Source organism: Nycticebus coucang, chromosome X (assembly GCF_027406575.1).
Source record: "Nycticebus coucang isolate mNycCou1 chromosome X, mNycCou1.pri, whole genome shotgun sequence".
NCBI classification, from domain to species: domain Eukaryota; kingdom Metazoa; phylum Chordata; class Mammalia; order Primates; family Lorisidae; genus Nycticebus; species Nycticebus coucang.
The window spans coordinates 89268471-89289331 of NC_069804.1; the positions used below are offsets into that span (position 1 = coordinate 89268471).

Genomic DNA, 20861 nt, shown 5'->3' on the forward strand with positions numbered 1-20861 from the left:
TTTTTTAAGTTATTGTAAAATATATGTAACAATTTACCATTTCAACTATTTGAAGTGTACAGTTTAGTGGCATTAAGTACATTCATACTATTGTACAACCATCATCACCACCCATCTCCAGAACTTTTTCATCATCCCAAACTAAAACTCTGCACACATTAAACAAAAAGTCTCCATACCCCCTCCTCCTGGTATCCACTGTTCTACTTCCTATCTCTGTAATTTTAACTACTCTAGGTACTCGATATAAGTAGACCCATATAGTATTTCTTCCTTTATGGCTGGTTTATTCCATTTAGCATAATGTCATCAAGGTACATCTATGTAGTATCATATGTCAAAATTTCATTCCTTTTTAAGGCTGAATAGTATTCCATTGTGTGTATATATATATATGTGTGTGTATACATACATATACACACTATATATATATATATGAATACACATGTGTATATGTGTGTGTGTATGTATGTGTATGTATATGTGTGTCTTCTGCTGAGAAATGTCTATTAAGGTTTTTTGCCAATTTTTAATTGTTTATTTGTGTTTTGTTATTGTTGTTATAGTACTTATATATTCTGGATATTAATCTCTTGTCAGATATATAGTTTGCAAATATTTTCTCCCATTCTGTAGGTTGTCTCTTCTCTTTATTAACTGTTTTCTTTGCTGTTCAGAAGCTTTTCAGTGTGATGTAATCCCATTTGTCTTATCTGTGCTTTAGGGAACTTAAAAAAAATTGCCCATTGTCATAAAGTATTTCCCCTATATTTTCTTCTAGTAGTTTCATAGTTTGAGGTTTTACATTTAGTCTATTTTGAATTGATTTTTTTTTTGCACCTGGCCCCATACTGAAACCCCTGGGACATTGCACTGAGGCTTGGGTTCTGAGACCTGGTTCTACTAGTAGCCCACTGTTGTGACCTTGAACCGCAGTCCTCATGCAGTTTCTGTCTGCAAGGGTAACTGGAGGCAAAGCATAGAAGCTCAAGGTTACCTGAGCCCGTAGATTGTGATTTTGAGCCTATGACTTGAGTCACCTTATACCAAGGTGTTGAGTTGGTATAATTTCCCAAATTCTTGCTAGCAGGAAGAACCATAAAGGATGTTTGTTAACAAAATGGCTACCCAGATCTTTTTCCTGGAGAGTTTGATATATTTGGATGTGGTTCAGGAGTTTCATATTAACCAGTCCTGTCAGTGATTTGTAGGATTTTGAAGTTAGGGAAAGGCTGGTGTTCCTTCTGATGTTACTGAGTGCCCAAGGTCCGGATGCCTCAAGGAGGTCACCGTCTAGTCACCCAACAGAAATGTAAATGCAGAGTACTTCACTGTGATAACATCAGGAAAGTCTTCCTCCTCAGCACAGTGTTCTGGGGGACCTCAGAAGGGCACCAGTTGTACAAGAGATGAGGCAGCCCAGAAAGAGCAGGGATTGACAGTCACTTGCCTGGGGCAAGGAGGGCTGGCTCTGGCTACTCACACCAGCTTCCTGGGAAATAATCCCGGGTTCTCAGCAGAGAGGCCATGGACACATTCCCACTGACACACATGAGTAGGAATAGGAAATAAGAGAATGTAGAGAAGGGGTGTGCCAGGAGAGGACTGTTGGGGAGGTCAGGCATTCATTTTGTCCAGCCCACTCTCTATGTCTGCCAGGGCTTGCTCCCAGCTTCTACACAGTGTGCGGCTCCATGACTCATGCCTCTTGTGAGAGGAGGCACTAATTACATGGCCACTTCTGCTTTCTTTTTGCCAAGGTTCTAATGCTAACCGGTTGTATCACCATTGGCATTGTGCCAACTTCCAAGATGGGGTTGGTATCGGTGTCCAGTGCAATTGGCTAGTGGGAGGATCCTGCAGTTGTAGTAGGGAACAGTTGGGGAAGGGGTAGCACAGAACGGGTGAGAGTACCATATTCCAGGGTATTATTTTACATATAGATATTGTTATTGTTTTCTAGAGATACACTTTTATTTTTATTTTTTATTTTTTTTTAATTTTTTTATTAAATCATAACTGTATACAATGATATGATTATGGGGCATCATACACTCGCTTCATAGACCATTTGACACATTTTTATCACAGTGGTTAACATAGCCTTTCCGGCATTATCTCAGTTACTGTGCCAAAACCTTTACATTCTACATTTACAAAGTTTCGCAAATACCCCTGTAAGATGCACCACAGGTGTGATCCCACCGATCCCCCTCCCTCTACCCACCCCCCCCTTTCCCACTTCCCCTATTGTTAAGTTGTAACTGGGTTATAGCTTTCATGTGAGAGCCCTAAATTAGTTTCATAGTAGGGCTGAGTACATTGGGTACTTTTTCTTCCATTCTTGAGATACTTTACTAAGAAGAATATGTTCCAGCTCCATCCATGTAAACATGAAAGAGGTAAAGTCTCCATCTTTCTTTAAGGCTGCATAGTATTCCATGGTATACATATACCACAATTTATTAATCCATTCGTGGATCGATGGGCACTTGGGCTTTTTCCATGACTTAGCTATTATGAATTGGGCTGCAATAAACATTCTGGTACAAATATCTTTGTTATGTTGTGATTTTTGGTCTTCTGGGTATATGCCCAGCAGAGGAATTACAGGATTGAATGGCAGATCTATTTTTAGATCTCTGAGTGTTCTCCATATATCTTTCCAAAAGGAATGTATTAATTTGCATTCCCACCAGCAGTGCAGAAGTGTTCCCTTTTCTCCGCATCCACGCCAACATCTCTGGTCTTGAGATTTTGTGATATAGGCTAGTCTCATTGGAGTTAGATGGTATCTCAAAGTAGTTTTGATTTGCATTACTCTGATGATTAAAGATGATGAGCATTTTTTCATATGTCTGAAGGCCGTGCGCCTGTCTTCTTCAGAGAAGTTTCTCTTCAAATCCCTTGCCCAGCCTGCGATGGGATCCCTTGTTTTTTTCTTGCTGATGCGTTTGAGTTCTCTGTGGATTCTGGTTATTAAACCTTTGTCAGAGATATACCCTGCAAATATCTTCTCCCATTCTGAGGGCTGTCTGCTTGCTTTGCTTACTGTGTTCTTAGCTGTGCAGAAGCTTTTTAGTTTGATCAAGTCCCAGTAGTGTATTTTTGAAGCTGCTTCAATTGCCCGGGGGGTTCTCCTCATGAAATACTCACCCAGACCAATTTCTTCAAGGGTTTTCCCTGCATTCTCCTCTAGTATTTTTATAGTTTCATGTTTTAAGTTTAAATCTTTAATCCAAAGAGAGTCTATCTTAGTTAATGGTGAAAGGTGTGGGTCCAATTTCAGTCTTCTGCAGGTTGCCAGCCAGTTCACCCAGCACCATTTGTTAAATAGGGAATCTTTTCCCCACTGAATGTTTTTAATTGGCTTGTCAAAAATCAAATAGCGGTAAGTAGCTGGATTCATCTGTTGGTTCTCTATTCTGTTCCAGATATCTACTTCTCTGTTTTTGTGCCAATACCATGCTGTTTTGATCGCTATCGATTTGTAGTAAAGTCTGAGGTCTGGTAGTGTGATTCCTCCTGTTTTGTTTTTATTTCTGAGTAATGTCTTGGCTATTCGAGGTTTTTTCTGATTCCATATAAAACGAAGTAATGTTTTTTCAAGATCTTTAAAATATGACAGTGGAGCTTTAATAGGGAGTGCGTTGAAATTATATATTGCTTTGGGTAGTATGGACATTTTGATAATGTTGATTCTTCCTAGCCATGAGCATGGTATGTTTTTCCATTTGTTAACATTTTCAGCTGTTTCTTTTCTTAGAGTTTCATAGTTCTCTTTATAGAGATCTTTCACGTCTTTTGTTAGGTAAATTCCCAAATATTTCATCTTCTTTGGCACTACTGTGAATGGGATAGAGTCCTTAACTGCTTTTTCAACTTGACTGTTGTTGGTGTATATAAAGGCTACCGATTTATTCATGTTGATTTTGTAACCTGAGACGCTGCTGTATTCCTTGATCACTTCTAAGAGTTTTGTAGTAGAGTCCCTAGTCTTTTCCAGATACACAATCATATCATCTGCGAAGAGCGAAAGTTTGATCTCTTCTGACCCTATATGGATACCCTTGATTGCCTTTTCTTCCCTAATTGCGGCGGCTAAAACTTCCATTACAATGTTGAAAAGCAATGGAGACAATGGGCAGCCTTGTCTGGTTCCTGATCTGAGTGGAAATGGTTCCAATTTAACTCCATTCAATATGATATTGGCTGTGGGTTTGCTGTAGATGGCCTCTATCAGTTTAAGGAAAGTCCCTTCTAGAGCAATTTTCTTGAGTGTTCTGATCATGAAGGGATGCTGGATATTATCAAAAGCTTTTTCTGCTTCAATTGAGAGAATCATATGGTCTTTGTTTTTTAATTTGTTTATGTGCCGAATTACATTTATAGATTTACGTATATTGAACCAGCCTTCACACCCTGGGATAAAACCAACTTGGTCATGATGTATAATTTGTTTGATGTGTTGCTGGATTCTGTTTGTTAGGATCTTGTTGAATATTTTTGCATCTATATTCATTAGTGATATTGGTCTATAATTTTCTTTTCTTGTTGGGTCTTTTCCTGGTTTGGGGATCAGGGTGATGTTTGCTTCATAGAACGTGTTGGGTAGTCTTCCTTCTTTTTCTACATTTTGGAACAGGTTGAGTAATATAGGTACTAATTCCTCTTTAAAGGTTTGGTAGAATTCTGACGTGAAACCATCTGGTCCCGGGCTTTTCTTTTTAGGGAGGTTTTGTATAGTTGATGCTATTTCTGAACTTGATATGGGTCTGTTCAACATTTCCACTTGATTCTGGTTAAGTCTTGGAAGGTGGCGTGCTTCCAAGTATCGGTCTATTTCCTTCAGATTTTCATATTTCTGAGAATAAAGTTTCTTGTAATATTCATTAAGGATTTTTTGGATTTCTGATGAGTCTGTGGTTATTTCGTCTTTGTTGTTTCTGATTGATGATATTAGAGATTTTACTCTTTTTTTCCTGATTAGGTTGGCCAGAGGTTTATCTATTTTATTGACCTTTTCAAAAAACCAGCTTTTTGATTTATTGATCTGTTGTATTATTCTTTTGTTTTCAATTTCATTTAATTCTGCTCTAATTTTGGTTATTTCTTTTCTTCTACTGGGTTTGGGGTTGGAATGTTCTTCCTTTTCCAGTTGCGTGAGATGTCCCATTAAGTTGTTAACTTCCTCTCTTTCCGTTCTCTTGAGGAAGGCTTGCAGTGCTATAAATTTCCCTCTTAGAACTGCCTTTGCAGTGTCCCAGAGGTTCTGATAGTTTGTGTCTTCATTGTCATTTTGTTCCAAAAAATTGGTGATTTCTTTCTTAATCTCATCTCTGACCCAGCCCTGGAAGCTTCCCAGGTTTGTGTGCAGCGTCAGGAAATCCCCCCGCTTACCGGTGGCCTCCTCTGGTTGCCCAGGGAGACAGGGGGTGTGGCCTCAGAATATCCAGAAGTGAGCGTTCTTCCGTTAAAGAAAAAACGGCTGTTGATCTACCTCCAGGGAACTGCTGCTCTGGTGTGGGCACTCAGCCGACCCTTTTCTCCTCTGTCTCGTGCCCCAGAGTCAGCACTGAGCGGCCGCAGTTTATGCTGGGTCCACACCCCTCAAGAAATCCCCCAAGAATCCGAACTCTTGGGGATAGGCCCCCAGACCCCGATTGGGAGTGAGTGGGAAGCTAGAGTTTCATTCAGTTTTACGCCCGCCCGGGGAGGGCTGTTGCACCGCACCACGGGGAAGTGCCACCAAGGCTTGATTTCCCCTCAGCAGAGTGCCCTGTCCTTGCTTACGTGTCTCAGAGTCAGTGCTGACCTGACGCAGCTTGGGCACTGTGCACTCCCCTCGAGAAATCACCCAAGGATCTGAACTCCTGGGGGATAGGCCTAGCCTCCAGATCTCGAGTGAGAGTAGGGGCTCTCAGCTCTCAGCGGGAAAGCTAGAGTTTTATTCAGTTTTGTGCCCGGCCCCTTAATGTTGCCCGGGGAGGGCTGCTGCACCTAATCCGCAGGGAAGTGCCGCCGAGGCGTGACTCCCCCTCAGTAGAGTGCTTTCTCCTCACCCACGTGTCTCAGAGTGAGCGCTGACCAGTCGCGGCTCGGGCAGTGTGCGCTCCCCTCGAGAAATCACCCAAGGATCCGAACTCCTGGGGGACTGGCCTCCAGACCTCAGTGGGCGGGAGGGGAGTGTTGGGGATTCAGGGTTGCCGGCAAAGGATTTTTAAAGTTTTATTCAGTTTTATGCCCGGCAGGAGAACACCACGGCACCCCAGTAGGGGAGGTAGGTCCAGTTTTTAGAAGGTCCCTCCGTGGAGTGTAGTGGGAAGGCCTTTAATTTCTGCCCGCTTGTTTAATTGTGGGGCTCTTGAGCCGGTCCCATGGGGGAGGAGAACTCCCGTCCGCTTGGTGGTGGATTTTGTACCTTTTGTTTGCATCCCTGTGATCACAGCTTGCCTCAGCGGTGTTGATGTGCGTTCTTCAACCTTCTCTCTTGGTGAGGCTCAAGTCCACCAGGATACTTACTAAATTCCTGTCCCTTAACTCTCCTTCTGGACGGGAGCCTCTATTGAAAGCTGGGTTCAGTCCGCCATCTTTTCTCCCCCGAGATACACTTTTAATGCATAAGCAGAAATAAAAGAATTAAACACATTTATATAGATACATAATTAATACTACCCCATGTATAATGGGCATCCTTATTTTTACCTCAAAAATTTGGGCCAAAATGTGCACCTTATATGTGGCAAAATATGGTATTTTATTTCATTTATTGTAGCTATTGTAAATGGGGATTATTTTTTGATTTCTTTTTCAGCTAGCTCATTATAGATATGTAGAAAAACCACTGATTTTTTTTTTTTTTGAGACAGAGTTTCACTATGTCAACCTCAGTCGAGTGCTGTGGCGTCACAGCTCACAGCAACCTCAAATACTTGGGCTTAAGCAATTCTCTTGCCTCAGCCTCCCAGGTAGCTGGGACTACAGGTACTCACCACAACGCCTGGCTATTTTTTGGTTGTTGTCATTGTTTGGCAGGCCCAGGCTGGATTCAAACCTGCCAGCTCTGGTGTATGTGGCTGGCACCCTAGCTACTGAGCTACAGGCGCCGAGCCAAAACTACTGATTGGTTGGAAGATTTTTTATTGTTTCTTTGATCTCAGTGCTTGAAATTGGTCTGTTCAGGAGCTCTATTTCTTCCTGGCTGAGTCTAGGGAGAGGGTGTGATTCCAGATATTGATCCATTTCCTTCACATTGTCAAATTTCTGGGCATAGAGTTTCTGGTAGTATTCAGAGATGATCTCTTGTATCTCTGTGGGATCAGTTGTTATTTCCCCTTTATCATTTCTGATTGAGGTTACTAGAGATTTTACTTTTCTATTCCTCGTTAGTCTGGTCAGTGGTTTATCTATTTTATTTATTTTTTTCAAAAAACCAACTCCTTGTTTCATTAATTTTCTGAATGATTCTTTTCTTTTCCATTTCATTGATCTCTGATTTGATTTTGCATATTTCTTTTCTTCTACTGAGTTTAGGCTTAGATTGTTCTTCTTTTTCCAATTCCATAAGATCTCTTGCGAGATTGTTGATTCGCTCTCTTTCTGTTTTTCAAATGTAGGCATCTAAAGCGATGAATTTTCCTCTCAAAACTGCTTTTGCAGTATCCCACAGGTTTTGGTAGCTTGTGTCTTCATTGTTGTTATGCTCAAGGAAGTTAATGATTTCTTGTTTTATTTCTTCCTGGACCCATCTGTTATTCAACAGAAGATTGTTTAATTTTCATGCCTTTGGGTGGGGTCGAGCATTTTTGTTATAGTTAAGTTCCACCTTTAGTGCCTTATGGTCTGAGAAGATACAAGGTAAAATTTCAATTCTTTTGATTCTGTTGATATTTGTTTTGTGTCCCAGGATACGATCAATTTTGGAGAATGTTCTATGGGGTGATGAGAAGAATGTATATTCTTTATCTTTGAGGTGGAGTGTTCTATATGCGTTTATCAAGCACAGTTGTTCTAGGGTCTCATTTAAATCTCTTATATCTTTGTTTAATTTCGGTTTAGAGGATCTGTCCAGCTCTGTAAGAGGAGTGTTAAAGTCCCCTGTTATGATGGTATTATCGGATATCATATTGCTCAGACTGAATAAGGTCTGTTTCAAGAATCTGGGAGCATTTAAATTGGGTGCATAAATATTTAGAATTGAAATGTCTTCTTGTTGTATTTTTCCCTTGAACAATATAAAGTGACCATCTTTGTCTGTTTTGACTTTAGTTGCTTTAAATCCACATGTATCTGAAAATAAGTTTGCAACTCCTCTTTTCTTCTGAATGCCATTTGCCTGAAAATTTGTCTTCCAACCCTTGACTCAGAGCTTTGTCTTTTGAAGGCAGGTGTGTTTCTTGCAGTCAGCAAATGGATGGCTTGTGTTTTTTAATCCAGTCAGCCAATCTATGTCTCTTCAGTGGGGAATTCAAGCCATTAACATTTATTGAGATAATTGATAAGTGTGGTAGTATTCTATTTGTCTTATTTGATGAGAGTCCATTGCTTAGTTTTATCTTTTGCATCACTGTGGAGGTTAGGTTCTGTCCTTTAATTTCTGAGTTCTTACTTTGCTGCTGATCCATTGTGATGGTCAGTGTGCAGAACAGGTTGAAGTATTTCCTGTAGAGCTGGTCTTGTTGTGGCGAATTTCCTCAATGTTTGTATATCTGTAAATAATTTGATTTCTCTGTCAATTTTTAAGCTTAGCTTAGCAGAGTACAGAATTCTGGGCTGGAAATTGTTCTGTTTAAGTAGATTAAAGGTAGATGACCATTGTCTTCTTGCTTGGAAAGTTTCATTAGAGAAGTCTGCAGTCACTCTGATGGATTTGCCCCTGTAGGTCAACTGGCGCTTACTCCTGGCAGCTTGCAGAATCTTTTCTTTTGTCTTGACTTTGGACAGGTTCATCACAATGTGTCTTGGAGAAGCTCGGTTAGAGTTGAGGCGACCTGGGGTCCAATATCCCTCTGAAAGCAGTGTGTCAGAATCTTTGGTTATATTTGGGAAATTTTCTTTTATAATATTCTCTAGTATGGCTTCCATTCCTCTGGGGCATTCTTCTTCCCCTTCTGGAATTCCTATAACTCGTATGTTGAACGCTTCATAAAGTCCCATAATTCTGACAGTGAACGTTCTGCTCTCTCTCTCTTCTTTTCCGCCTCTTTTACTATCTGAGTTATCTCAAGAACTTTGTCTTCTACCTCTGAAATTCTTTCTTCTGCATGGTCTAGCCTGTTTCTGATACTTTCCATTACATCTTTTAGTTCCCTAATTGACCGTTTCAGTTCCTTCAGCTCTGTTATATCCTTTTTATATTCTTCATATCGTTCATCTCTTATATGATTCTGTTTTTGGATTTCCTTTTGGTTATTTTCCACTTTATTAGCAGTTTTCTTCAGTGTGTCCATCATTTCCTTCATTGTTTTCAACATGTGTATTCTTAATTCCCTTTCTGTCATTCCTAACATTTCTTTATAGGTGGAATCATCTGCAGTAGCTACCTCATGGTCCCTTGGTGGTGTTGTTCTAGACTGGTTCTTCATGTTGCCTGGAGTTTTGTGCTGATTCTTCCTCATGAGTGATTTCTTTTATTTGTTTCCTTGCCCTAATTTTCCTTTCACTTCCTCTTGCTCTTTAAGTTCTTGTGCCTGTGGACTAAGGGTTACAGGACCAGAAGGGTGAGAAGGTTGAAGAGCATAAAAGGGATGAAGGAAAGGAGGACTGAGTGATAAGAAAAACAAAGAAAAATAGAGAAAGGAGAGGGGGTGGGTAAAAGGAATATTGACAAAAAGAAGAGAGGCACAGAAAGAGGGAGACAGAGCAATATAGGTTTACACTAGGGTACTTTGACACAACCTTAAAAAAACCCCTCCTTCTGGGGGTGCCCAGTTGGGTGGTTCCCTTGAGGTCAGCAGCTCTTTGCTAACCTGATCAGACACAGTACCCCATCTCCACCAAGTAGAGAGGAAAGACAAAAATGCTATAAATGAAACCAAAAGAAGCAAACAGAACACTTTACGTGATAAAATTGGGTGAAAAACCAAATAATAGCTGTAGGAACACTGGCAAAGGGGTGGCGCCTGTGGCTCAGCGGGTAGGGCGCCGGTCCCATATGCCGGAGGTGGCAGGTTGAAACCCAGCCCCGGCCAAATTAAAAAAAAAAAAAAAAAAAAGGAACACTGGCAAAAATGAAGTTTTAGTTATTGAAAAAGGCAGCAATGGGAAATTTTAATTAAACTAGAAAAATTGAGAAAGAAAAAGCATCTGTATGGAAAAGGTTGAAATTAAAAAAACAAAACAACATCAACAACATCAAAATAAACAAAAAAACAACCAAACCCCCCCCTCCAAAAAAAAAAAAAACACAACCAAAAACAAAGCAGTATGTATATGTTATTGAATATTGTCTGGGCATCACGTGGTCTTCTGGGGTATGAGATGTTAGTCACAGTTCTGATACCACTGGAGGCTGCTGATTTCTCAAACCCCAGCAGTTAGACACCCTAAATCTCTCTTTAGCCCACTTAAAAGGCACTTTGAACTTGTAAACTTGCTGAGCAGAAGCTTTCCCAGGAAAGTGCTTGTCGCTGGAATCACTGCTTAAGTGGCTATCCACTTACCCAGTGTGCCAAAACCGGTCTCACTGTGCCCCTGAGGGTTAGGGCTGCAAGGCAGCTCAGACCCCATCCTTAGGCTACTTGGTCATTGAGTTACCAGCTCCCACCCGATTCTAGCTCTGTGACCCTGAGGGCGGAGCTTGCCGGGGCAGATCGCTCACAATGGCTCTCTGTGACCTAAAGCCAAACACTATTAGCTCCGTCTGGCTCAGCGGCTCAGACTGGGGCCCTAGACAACGGCAGAGTTCTCCGCACTCCCGCTCAGGCTCTCCCCAATGCAATTCAACTGAGTGCCGAGTCCAATGACACCAAGACAGTTCACAGGTAAGGCCTTTCTGGTTTGCAGTTTCGGTGCTACTGAACTTACAGTTGCGGGGGGTTTGTATGGATTGAACACACATGACCACTTGCAGTTTTTTCACTGTTTTAGTCCTCCTCTTGGGGTCCAGAAGTCTCTCGCTGACTCCCTGTATCCTCACAGGGGTGATGATAGGCAGATCCCACCAGCCAGAGATGCCTGGAGTCCTATCTCCCCAGACTCACGGTGCCCAGATGCAAGGAAGCTGTTACTCGGCCGCCATATTGCTCCGCCTCCCTCTTTAAACAATAGTTTTAAATGTCAAAAGAGCTCTGACATGCCATATGCACAAATGAAAATATTGTCTTCATATCTTTGTTTTTCTTGCAAAAAAGTTAAGTAAGCCATTCGAGAAAAAAAATTAACAGAAACAATGAACAATGAAAATTCAAAGGGTTTATGCCAAAAAGGAAACCAGTCCTCTGTCACCTAACTCATTTGTTTTTGGGTTGTGAAGCCATTTAGAGGGTGATCAGGCATTAGGTGGTCTCTCCCAGAGTCAGCGCCATGGTGGTCCTGTCAAGCATTTGGTTAGGCTGGCGTTGTTTCAGGTGATTAGGCACACCGTCGGATTTCTGGAAAAACTTATGTAGCTCTGGAAGCTTATTTTTTTCCCAGAATAATCATATGCAGTGGAATCGGAGGTCAGTTTAATTGGTCAGACATTATTTGGTGGTGCCTCTGTGGAAACAACAGGCTTTAATCTCTGTGGACTATAGGAATCCAAAGCTCATTCTCGCATCAACTTCTGTGTGAAGCCTCTAAACTTGAAGTATATGACACCTGGAGCCCAGCTCCACACATCCAGTTCCTGCATGACTACCCCAGAAAAGACTATTTATATTCCTAGCTAACCAGTTGAACTAGTCTTTATCTGCTGAATGTATTGCATTTCTAAAGTTTATTTCCAATTCTGTTTGTTCAACTTGATATTTTCCCATATAACAATTTAGTCAACTTTGATAATGGTCCTAGATCAGCCCTCAAAAGGCCCATTTGACTCATAAGATATGGGGGTTATAGTACTAAATCTGAGTGCTGTGTACTGGAAGAAGACAGCTATGTGCTACAAGAGGAGTAAGGAAGAGTCTCCTTTTTTAAGTAGAAGATCATTCCAAGGAAAAATTTGATAGGATCTGTTTGTTGTAGATATTATTTTACTTCTATTATATCCTTGTACTGCTTCCCACTGAACCTCTCCTAAGGCCTTAATGCCTTCATGTACTCCACCTTGTGCCCTCCACATGAGCTTATCCTATTCCCTTCATTCCAAATGTTCGTTTCCCCTAATTACTTGCCTTTCAAGTCCTATCAGGGCTTTTGTTCCCTAATATTAATTGACTTTATATAGGTATTGGGAGGTATAATTCCAACTGTCAGCCCCCTAACTATCAAAGAATAGTTTGTTATTTTAAAAAGAACATATGGTGAGGTGGGCATGGTGGCTCTCTACTGTAATCCTAGCACTTTGGGAGGCTGAAGTTGGTGGATCACCTGAGCTCAGGAGTTCAAGACCAGCCTGAGCAAGAGCGATACTCCATTTCCAAAAATAGCCAGGTGTTGTGGCAGGTGCCTGTACTCTCAGCTACATGGGAGGCTGAGACAAGAGGATCACTTGTACCCAAGAATTTGAGGTTGCTGTGAGCTATGATGACACAGCACTCTATCAAGGGTGACAAAATGAGACTCTGTCTCAAAAGAAAATTTATAAAAAAGGATGGGCACAGTGTCTCATGCCTGTAATCCCAGCACTCTTGACAGGCTGAGGCGGGTGGATTGCTTGAGTTCACGAGTTCAATACCAGCCTGAGCAAAAGAGAGACCCTGTCTGTACTAAAACAATAGAAAAAAACTGGAGCAAGAGGATCACTTGAACCTGAGATGGAGGTTTCTGTGAGATATGACTCCACAGGACTCTACGCAGGGTGACAGTTTAGACTCTGTCTCCAAAAATTAATAAATAAATAAATAAATAAATAGTGGATGTCAAGACAGGTGACCTAGATTCTTTAAAACTCTTCATAGGAGAAATATAATTGGAGTGAGCTATTCTAGATTAAATGAGATAAAGAAACATAACCAAATGCAACATATGAACATTGTCTGGATCCTGAATTCGAAAAAATAAAAGCTATAAATCTGTTCTTAGGACATTTGGAAAGATTTAAATAGAGAATAGATGTATGTTGTGCACAACTATTGGTTTTCTTAGTTGTGATAATGATTCTGTAGTTATGTAGGAGTTCTTATTCTTTGTAAATTCATGCTGAAGTATTATCATTTATAAAATTTATATCCACATAATTTAGGAAGAATAGAGCAAATATAGCAGAATGTTTAACAGTTATTGAATTAATTAGAGGATATACCAGATGTCCATTGTACTATTTTAGCTTTTATATATGGCTGAAATTTTTCATAATAAAAATTTGAAACAGAGAAAGATACACATTAACATAAATAATCTCTATAGCATGAAATTTTGTGCAGTAGAAAATTCAGACAATGTAGAAAAAAATGTTGAGCTAGAGTATTTCTACCTCCTAAACTAATTCATTTCTACTTCTTCCCTTTTTTCACTTATGATTCATTCAGAGATTCAGATTTTGTCCTAATGGCAGCAGTTGCTCTGGCTAGAGTAAGGCAGATGGAATTTCTCAGAGCAACGACAGTTTATTTTTATAAGTAGATTATTTATAAGTCATAAATTACCAAAATGTGAGAATCTTTGCCAGTATGTTTTATTAGAAGTTGTTATTTTCTTTTACCTTGAATAAAGGCTGTTTTAAGTCATTAGAAACAAAAAGTTGACAAAAGGTTTTTTTTTTTAAATGTTGAATAGATAATGTGTTTCCGTAAAGACAGTGAAGACTGACACTAGTGTTAACTATTGTATTTGAAATAGCTTTAACTACAAATTTAAAAGTAAATAACACAAATAGACATAGTCAGTTTCAAATCAAGTTATAAATTACAATTGTTCCAGAATTAGTGCAAGTCAAAAGTTAAGACCAAGAGAGGTCAACCTAACCTCCTGTAGCTTTTCTAGGATTTTTATATTTTAAAAATGAACATTAACAACAAAGGAAAAAAAAGGATAAATTGAACTTCTTCAGAATTAAAAACTTTTTTACATCAAAGGACATTATCAAGAGAGTGGCAAGACATCCTAATTAATAGGAGAAAATATTCGAAAATCATGTATCATAAGGGAATAATATTCAGAATTCCTGTAATTCAACAAAAACCCTATTAAAAATGAGTAAATTACTTGAATCGACATTTCTTCAAAGATATACATATAGCCAACAAACATATGAAAAGATGCTTGACATTACTAGTAGTCAGGGAAATGTGAATAAAAGGTACAATGATATACCACTTTATATCCACTGGGATGATTGGAATCAATAAGTCAGATAATAATAAGTACTGGTGAGGAGGCAGAGAAATTGGAACCCTCATACACTGCTAGTAGGAATGTAAAATGGTACAGCTACTTTGAAAAACAGTCTGGCAGTTCCTCAAACAATTAAACATAGAGTTATTATATGTCTTGGCAAGTCAACTCTTAGGTATTACCTATGAGAAATGAAAACAAAAACATGCTTATAGCATGCATTATTCTTAGTCAGAAGGTTAAAACAACGTTAAGTGTTCAACTGACAATTGGATAAACAAAACATGGTATATCCATGCAATGGCAGATTATTTGGTATTAAAAAGGAATAATATACTGGTAAGTGCTATAACATGGAAGAACATTGAATACATGATACATGGATGAAGTAAATTTCAAAAGATCACATATGATTCCATTTATATGAGATACCCATAAGAGGAAAATCTATATAGATAGAAAGTAGATCAGTGGTTGCCTAGTACTGAAGGTTGGGTGGCTTATGAGGTGGTAAGTGATAGCTAAAGGGTTTGGGGCTTGTTTGTTTTTCTGAGGTGATGAAAATGTTCTAAAATCGACCGTGGTGATGGTTGCACATGTCTGTGAATATATTAACTCTGTTGAATTCTACATTTAAATGTGTGAATTATAAGATATGTGAACTATATCTCAATAATACTGTTTAAAAAATGGTGCTGGGAAAACTGGATATCCACACATAAAAGAATGTACATTGGATCCTTACCATACACCATATACAACAATAAACTCAAAATGGATTAACATACTAAATGTAAGAACCAAAACTACAAAAACTGTTAGTATAAAACATGAGAGTAAATCTTCATAACCTTGGATATGGTAATTGTTTCTTAGATATCACACCAAACACACAAGCAACAATAGAAAAAAATAGATAAATTGGATTTTTAAGCATTAAAAGCTTTTGTGATTCATTAAGAAATGAAAAGAATGAAGTTCTCATACAGTCTACACATTGATGTACCTTGAAAACCTTATGCTAAGTGAAATAATTCAGACACAAAATGCCACATATTGAATGAATCAATTTATATGAAATGACCAGTATAGGCAAATCCTTAGATAGAAAGTAAATTAGTGGTTAGGATGGGCTGTGAGTGGAGGGGAATGAGGAATGATTGCCAATGGGTATGAGGATTCTTTTTGGGATAGTGAAAATATTCTGCAACTACATAGTTATTATGATTGCACATCCTTGTAAATGTACTAAAAATCTTTGAACAGTATACTCTAAAGGGGTGAATTTTATAGCATATGAATTATATATCAATTTTTAAAAAAGAATATTTGTGTCTTAGATGAAACTGCTATAATATGAATATTATAGACCAGGTTGTCCAGTTATTCAAAGCTTCACAGAAACACATTGGAGAAGTTATAAGAGAATATTAACCATCTTGCTTTGTTAGTAGCAGAGGGCATGGTTCAGCAGCATTTTCTATTAAAGGTTCCTCTAAGCTTAGCAAAACTAAAATGATACAATAATCATTTTTATACCATTTGGAATGAAAGGTACAAAAGGTTATACACTAAAAATTCTTTTTCTCATTCTTATCCCCTAATATTCCTTACCCCTCTCCAGAGGAAACCATTGTTTCCATGGGCTATATTAGTTTGGTCTGTATGTAATTGCCAATATTTGACAATTGGTACATGCAACAATGGTAATTTCATATGATTAATATCACATGTTATTGCAGTATAACAAATTCCCCACAAATTTAGTGGCTTAGAACAACAAACATTTATTATCTCAAAATTTATGTGGGTCAGTAATTTGTGAGTGGTCTACTTGGGTTTTTCTAGCTCAAGTTCTCTCATGAAGTTGTAGTCAATATATTGGTTTGGGCTACAGTTGTCTAAAGGTTTCACTTGGTTCAGAAGGAACAATTTCTAACACTGTTCACTCACTTGGCTATTGGTGAGAAGCCTCAAGTCTTTGCTATTTGTTGACATGAGGCTTCAGTTCATTACCACATGAACCTCTTCGTAAGGATGGCTTCATAAATGGCCGGTAGCACACCCCTTCCCCATTGGGTGATTCAGGAAGGAGGTCAAAGAGGAGGTCACAAAGCCTTTTTAACACCTTTGCAATGCCTTTTATGACCTAGTCTTAGAAGTCATACCTTGTCACTTCTACCATAGTCTATTTGTTAGAAACAAGTCACCAAGTTCAGGCCACACTCAAGAGGAAAGGAGTTAAATCTACCTCTTAAAGCCAGGAGTAACAAAGAATTTGTGAATGTATTTTTAAATTACCATGGGAAGACAAAAAATAAGCAGTAAACAAAATAACCAAATTATGGAGTATAATAGGAGGTGGTAAATTCTATTAAAAAAATTAAAAAGAAAGAGGTAAGGGGAATCAGAGTATGTGTGTATATACGTATATGATTGCAATTTTAAATATGGTGGTCAACACAGGCCTCATCAAGAAGGTTAAATTTGAACAAAGACTTGAAGGAGTCAAGTAAGTTAGCCTAGCAGATATCTGGAGGAAGAAAATTCCAAACCAAGGGAATAGCTAAAGCCAAGGCCCTAAGGTGGCAAGAGGAATAGCCAGGAGGCCAGTACAATTGTCATAGAGAGGGGGTTGTGAATGGTAAAGGGGGGGGTCAGATAGGTAAACTTGATGGGGGGCAGGCTGGATCTTGTTGTCTGTTGTAAGGATGTTTGTTGTTTTTGCTTAGTTCTTAATTACATCTACTTTCAAATATTCAATGGGATTGTGTAGGGGAGAATTTTAGTAATCAGGAATGCCCTCTATGAAGGGTAATTACTTTTATTATTCAAGTATTGCAGATTTTTGTATTTATTTATTTATTTAGAGACAGAGTCTTACTTTGTCACCTGTGGTGGAGTACCATGGTGTCATAGCTCATAGTAACTCTTGGGCTCCAGCGATCTTTTTGCCTCAGCCTCTTGAGTAGCTGGGACTATAGTGGCCTACCATAGCACCTGGCTAATTTTTATATTTTTAGTAGAGATGGAGTCTTACTCTTGTTTAGTCTGCTCTCATATTCCTGAGCTCAGCCAATCCACCCACCTCAGCCTTCCAGAGTGCTAGGATTATAGTCGTGAGCCATTGCGCCCAGCCCCAGATTTTTGTCAGCACCGCCATAGAAACAACTTTCCATTACCATATCAAAGGTGACAAAAACTTTTTCCTAGGAAAGCAGAAAATGATACTGATCATATTTTATTACTAGCACATTTTTAACTGGTGAGGTGGGAGAAAATTCAAGGAAAGATTATTTCCATAGCTGAATTTTAATGAGCTTATTGTTTCTAACAGGAATGTAAAGAAGAAATCAATATGGATCCAAGTATGGGTGTGAATTCTGTTACCATCACTGTGGATGGGATGACTTGCAATTCCTGTGTTTGGACAATTGAGCAACAAATTGGAAAAGTGAATGGTGTACATCACATTAAAGTAAGTTACTCTTTGAAAATTGAAGTCAAATGTCATTGACTAGAATTCTTCTAGGAAATTTAAATTACTTCTAGGCCAGGTATGGTGGCTCATACCTGTAATCCTAGCACTCTGGGAGGCTGAGGAGGGTGGATTTCCTGATCTCTAAAACAACTAGCGAGGCATTGTGGCGCCTATTGGGAGGCTGAGGCAAGAGGATCATTGAGCCCAAGGGTTTGAGGTTGTGGTGAGCTATGACTCCACAGCACTTTACCAACAGTGACAAAATGAGACTCTGTCTCAATTAAAAAAAATAATTTGACACTCTGGGAGGCTGAGGTGGACACATTGCTTGAGCTCTTGAGTTCAAGATCAGCCTGAGCAAAAAGTGACACCCCGTCTCTACTAAAAATAGAAAAACTGAAGCAAGAGGATTGCTTGGCTTGAGCCTAAGAGTTGGAGGTTGATGTGAGCTGTGATGCCATGGCACTCTACCCAGGGTGACAGCTTGAGACTGTCTCAGAAAAAATAATTTAAATTACTTCTAAAACTGAGATAGAAGCAAACACATTGACATACTTGACAATAAACACTTTCATACTTCTTATCTTGAAGCTAGATAAGTTTTCTTGGACCTATTAATTCCTCTTTAAAAAAGAAAAACTATACATATTTCAGTTTTAAAAATATGAATGTGGAATCTTGACATTGTGGTGGTTGTGTGTTTATAGATTTATGTTTTATATGTATATAAATTTTGATACTCATTTATATATACATTTTGTTACTCTGAATCTTAACTAAAATGTATGTTCTCAGAAAATGGGTTAGTGGGTTTTCCTTCTCTTTTATATTATGACAATTATTTTGCAATTAAAAATTAAAGTGAAATATCTAGATAATTAGTAGTACACCTTTTTTGGTATGCCCAAATAAGACTACATTATTATGAGCATCAACGACATTCTAAGTATATTGTGGTTGAAGATGCCATTCAGATTATAAAAAAGCCTTCTGAAGACTGCATGATGTACCTGTAGTTATTCTAAGAATCTTCATGTGTGTGTGTCAGGAGTTGGAAATTGGTGGACTGTCTGTAGGCCAAATCCAGATTGCCACCTGCTTTCATATGGCTATAATCTAAGAATGTTTTTTATATTTTTACATGGTTGAAAAAAATCAAAAGAAGAATAATATTTAGAAACATGAAAGTCATATGAAATTCAAATTTCTGTGTCTATAAGTAAAGTTTTATTAGAGTACATGCACATTCATTTATGTATTGTTTATGAATGCTTTCCCACTACAACAACAGAGTTAATTGAGCCAAATTAACTCTGTGACAGAGCCAAATTGTGGTGCCCTCATTGCTTCGCACTGTTGCTTGCCAGTCTACAAAGCATAGTTATACTATTATAAATTGACAGTGCATTGAGTGCCAATTGTATTACTTGCTATACCACAGCATTTTATTTTTTATTATGAATACATGCATGTTATGTCAAAAAAAGAATAAAAGAGAGAAAAAAGGAGTTTGGATGCAGTACTTTTAGGGCATGGTGGAGTTTAGATTATTTTATTATTGAATTAGACGGGCCAAGATTGTTTATTATATAATGACATGAACAGTTCAGAAGAACACACAATATATGTCGACATTACCAGACTAAGCATTCATCACAATCTTCCCAGCACTAAGGAAATGAGGGAAAAAAATGAAAATTTAAAATAAAGCATCTCATTGCAGCAGCATTTCTTCACAAAAATAAAAAATGAAAATGGTGCTACAACCAAAGTAAGTTTCACCACTTTCTATTAGGACTGTTCCTTATCTACAAAATTATGTTGATTGTTCTACATCTTTCACAGAAATATTGTGATGTAATATTCATTACTTTCAATACTCTATCTCTACACAAAAAATTTTTAAAAATTCACCAGGCATAATGATGCATGCCTCTAGTTCCAGTTAATCAGAGACTGAGGTGGGAGGATGGCTTGAGCCCAGGATTCCAGGGTTACGGTGATCTATGATTGTTGCACTGCACTCTATCCTAGCTGATAGAATGAAGCCCTGTCTCAAGAAAATGCAATTATATACATCCTAGTGGATGTGTAGAATTGCGTTAGTCATTCTTGTTTCCTTAATGGCTAATGATGCTGAGCATTATGTCACATGCCTATTAGGCATTTGTATTCCTTCTTTGGTGAAATGTCTGTTAAGTCTTTTGTTAAATTTTTAGTTGTGTTTTTTGTTTTCTTATATTCTGAATATAAGTCTTCTCTCAGATATGTATTTTCTAAATATTTTCCAGTCTGTAGCTTAGCTTTTCAGTCTCTTAAAAGTCTCTTTCAGAGAGCAGAAGTTTTTTCTTTTGATGAATTCCAGTTTCTATACTTTTTTTCTTATAGAACTCATACTCTTGGAGTTATATCCAAGAAATATTTGCCTAATCAAAGGTCACAAAGATTTTTCTCCCGTGTCTTCCTCTAAAAGATTTCTCATATAGGTCTGTGATCCATTTTGAATTAGCTTGTATACATTATTTTGTATGGGTTGAGTTTAATTTCCTTTTTTGCATACAGATCTAGTTTTCCCAGCACCATTTGTTACTAAGTCTGTTGTTTTTCTGCTGAATTGCCTTTGTATCTTTGTTGAAAATCATTTGACCTCATATTTATCAGTTTATTTATGTACACTGTATTCTGATCCATTGATTGTGCATCTGCCCTTTAGCTAATAGCACACAATTTCGATTACTGTAGCTTTAATATAAGTGCTGAAATCAAGTAGTGCGATTCCTTAACTTTTTCTTCTTTTTCAAAATTGTTTTGGGTATTCTAGTTTCTCTTTCTTTCCATATAAATTTGATTTTGTTTTATTTTACTTTATTTTATTATTTGGAGATAGAGTCTCACTCTGTTGCACTGGGTAGAATGCAGTGGTGTCATCATAGCTCACTGTAACCTCAAATTCCTGGGCTTAAGT

General features: G+C 38.3%; 1 protein-coding gene and 1 pseudogene across 2 annotated transcripts in view; one reads left to right on the plus strand and one right to left on the minus strand.

The window, feature by feature from the left end:
• ATP7A (ATPase copper transporting alpha) overlaps window positions 1-20861 on the plus strand; it is a 219408-nt gene that overhangs the window by 98745 nt on the left and 99802 nt on the right. For both annotated transcript variants that reach the window (XM_053579634.1, XM_053579635.1), the window contains one exon: window positions 17753-17893. In XM_053579634.1, the coding sequence (XP_053435609.1) occupies window positions 17753-17893 (141 nt within the window). The remainder of the gene's footprint in view (window positions 1-17752; window positions 17894-20861) is intronic.
• Window positions 11451-11833, minus strand: LOC128577938 (cytochrome c oxidase subunit 7A-related protein, mitochondrial-like; annotated as a pseudogene).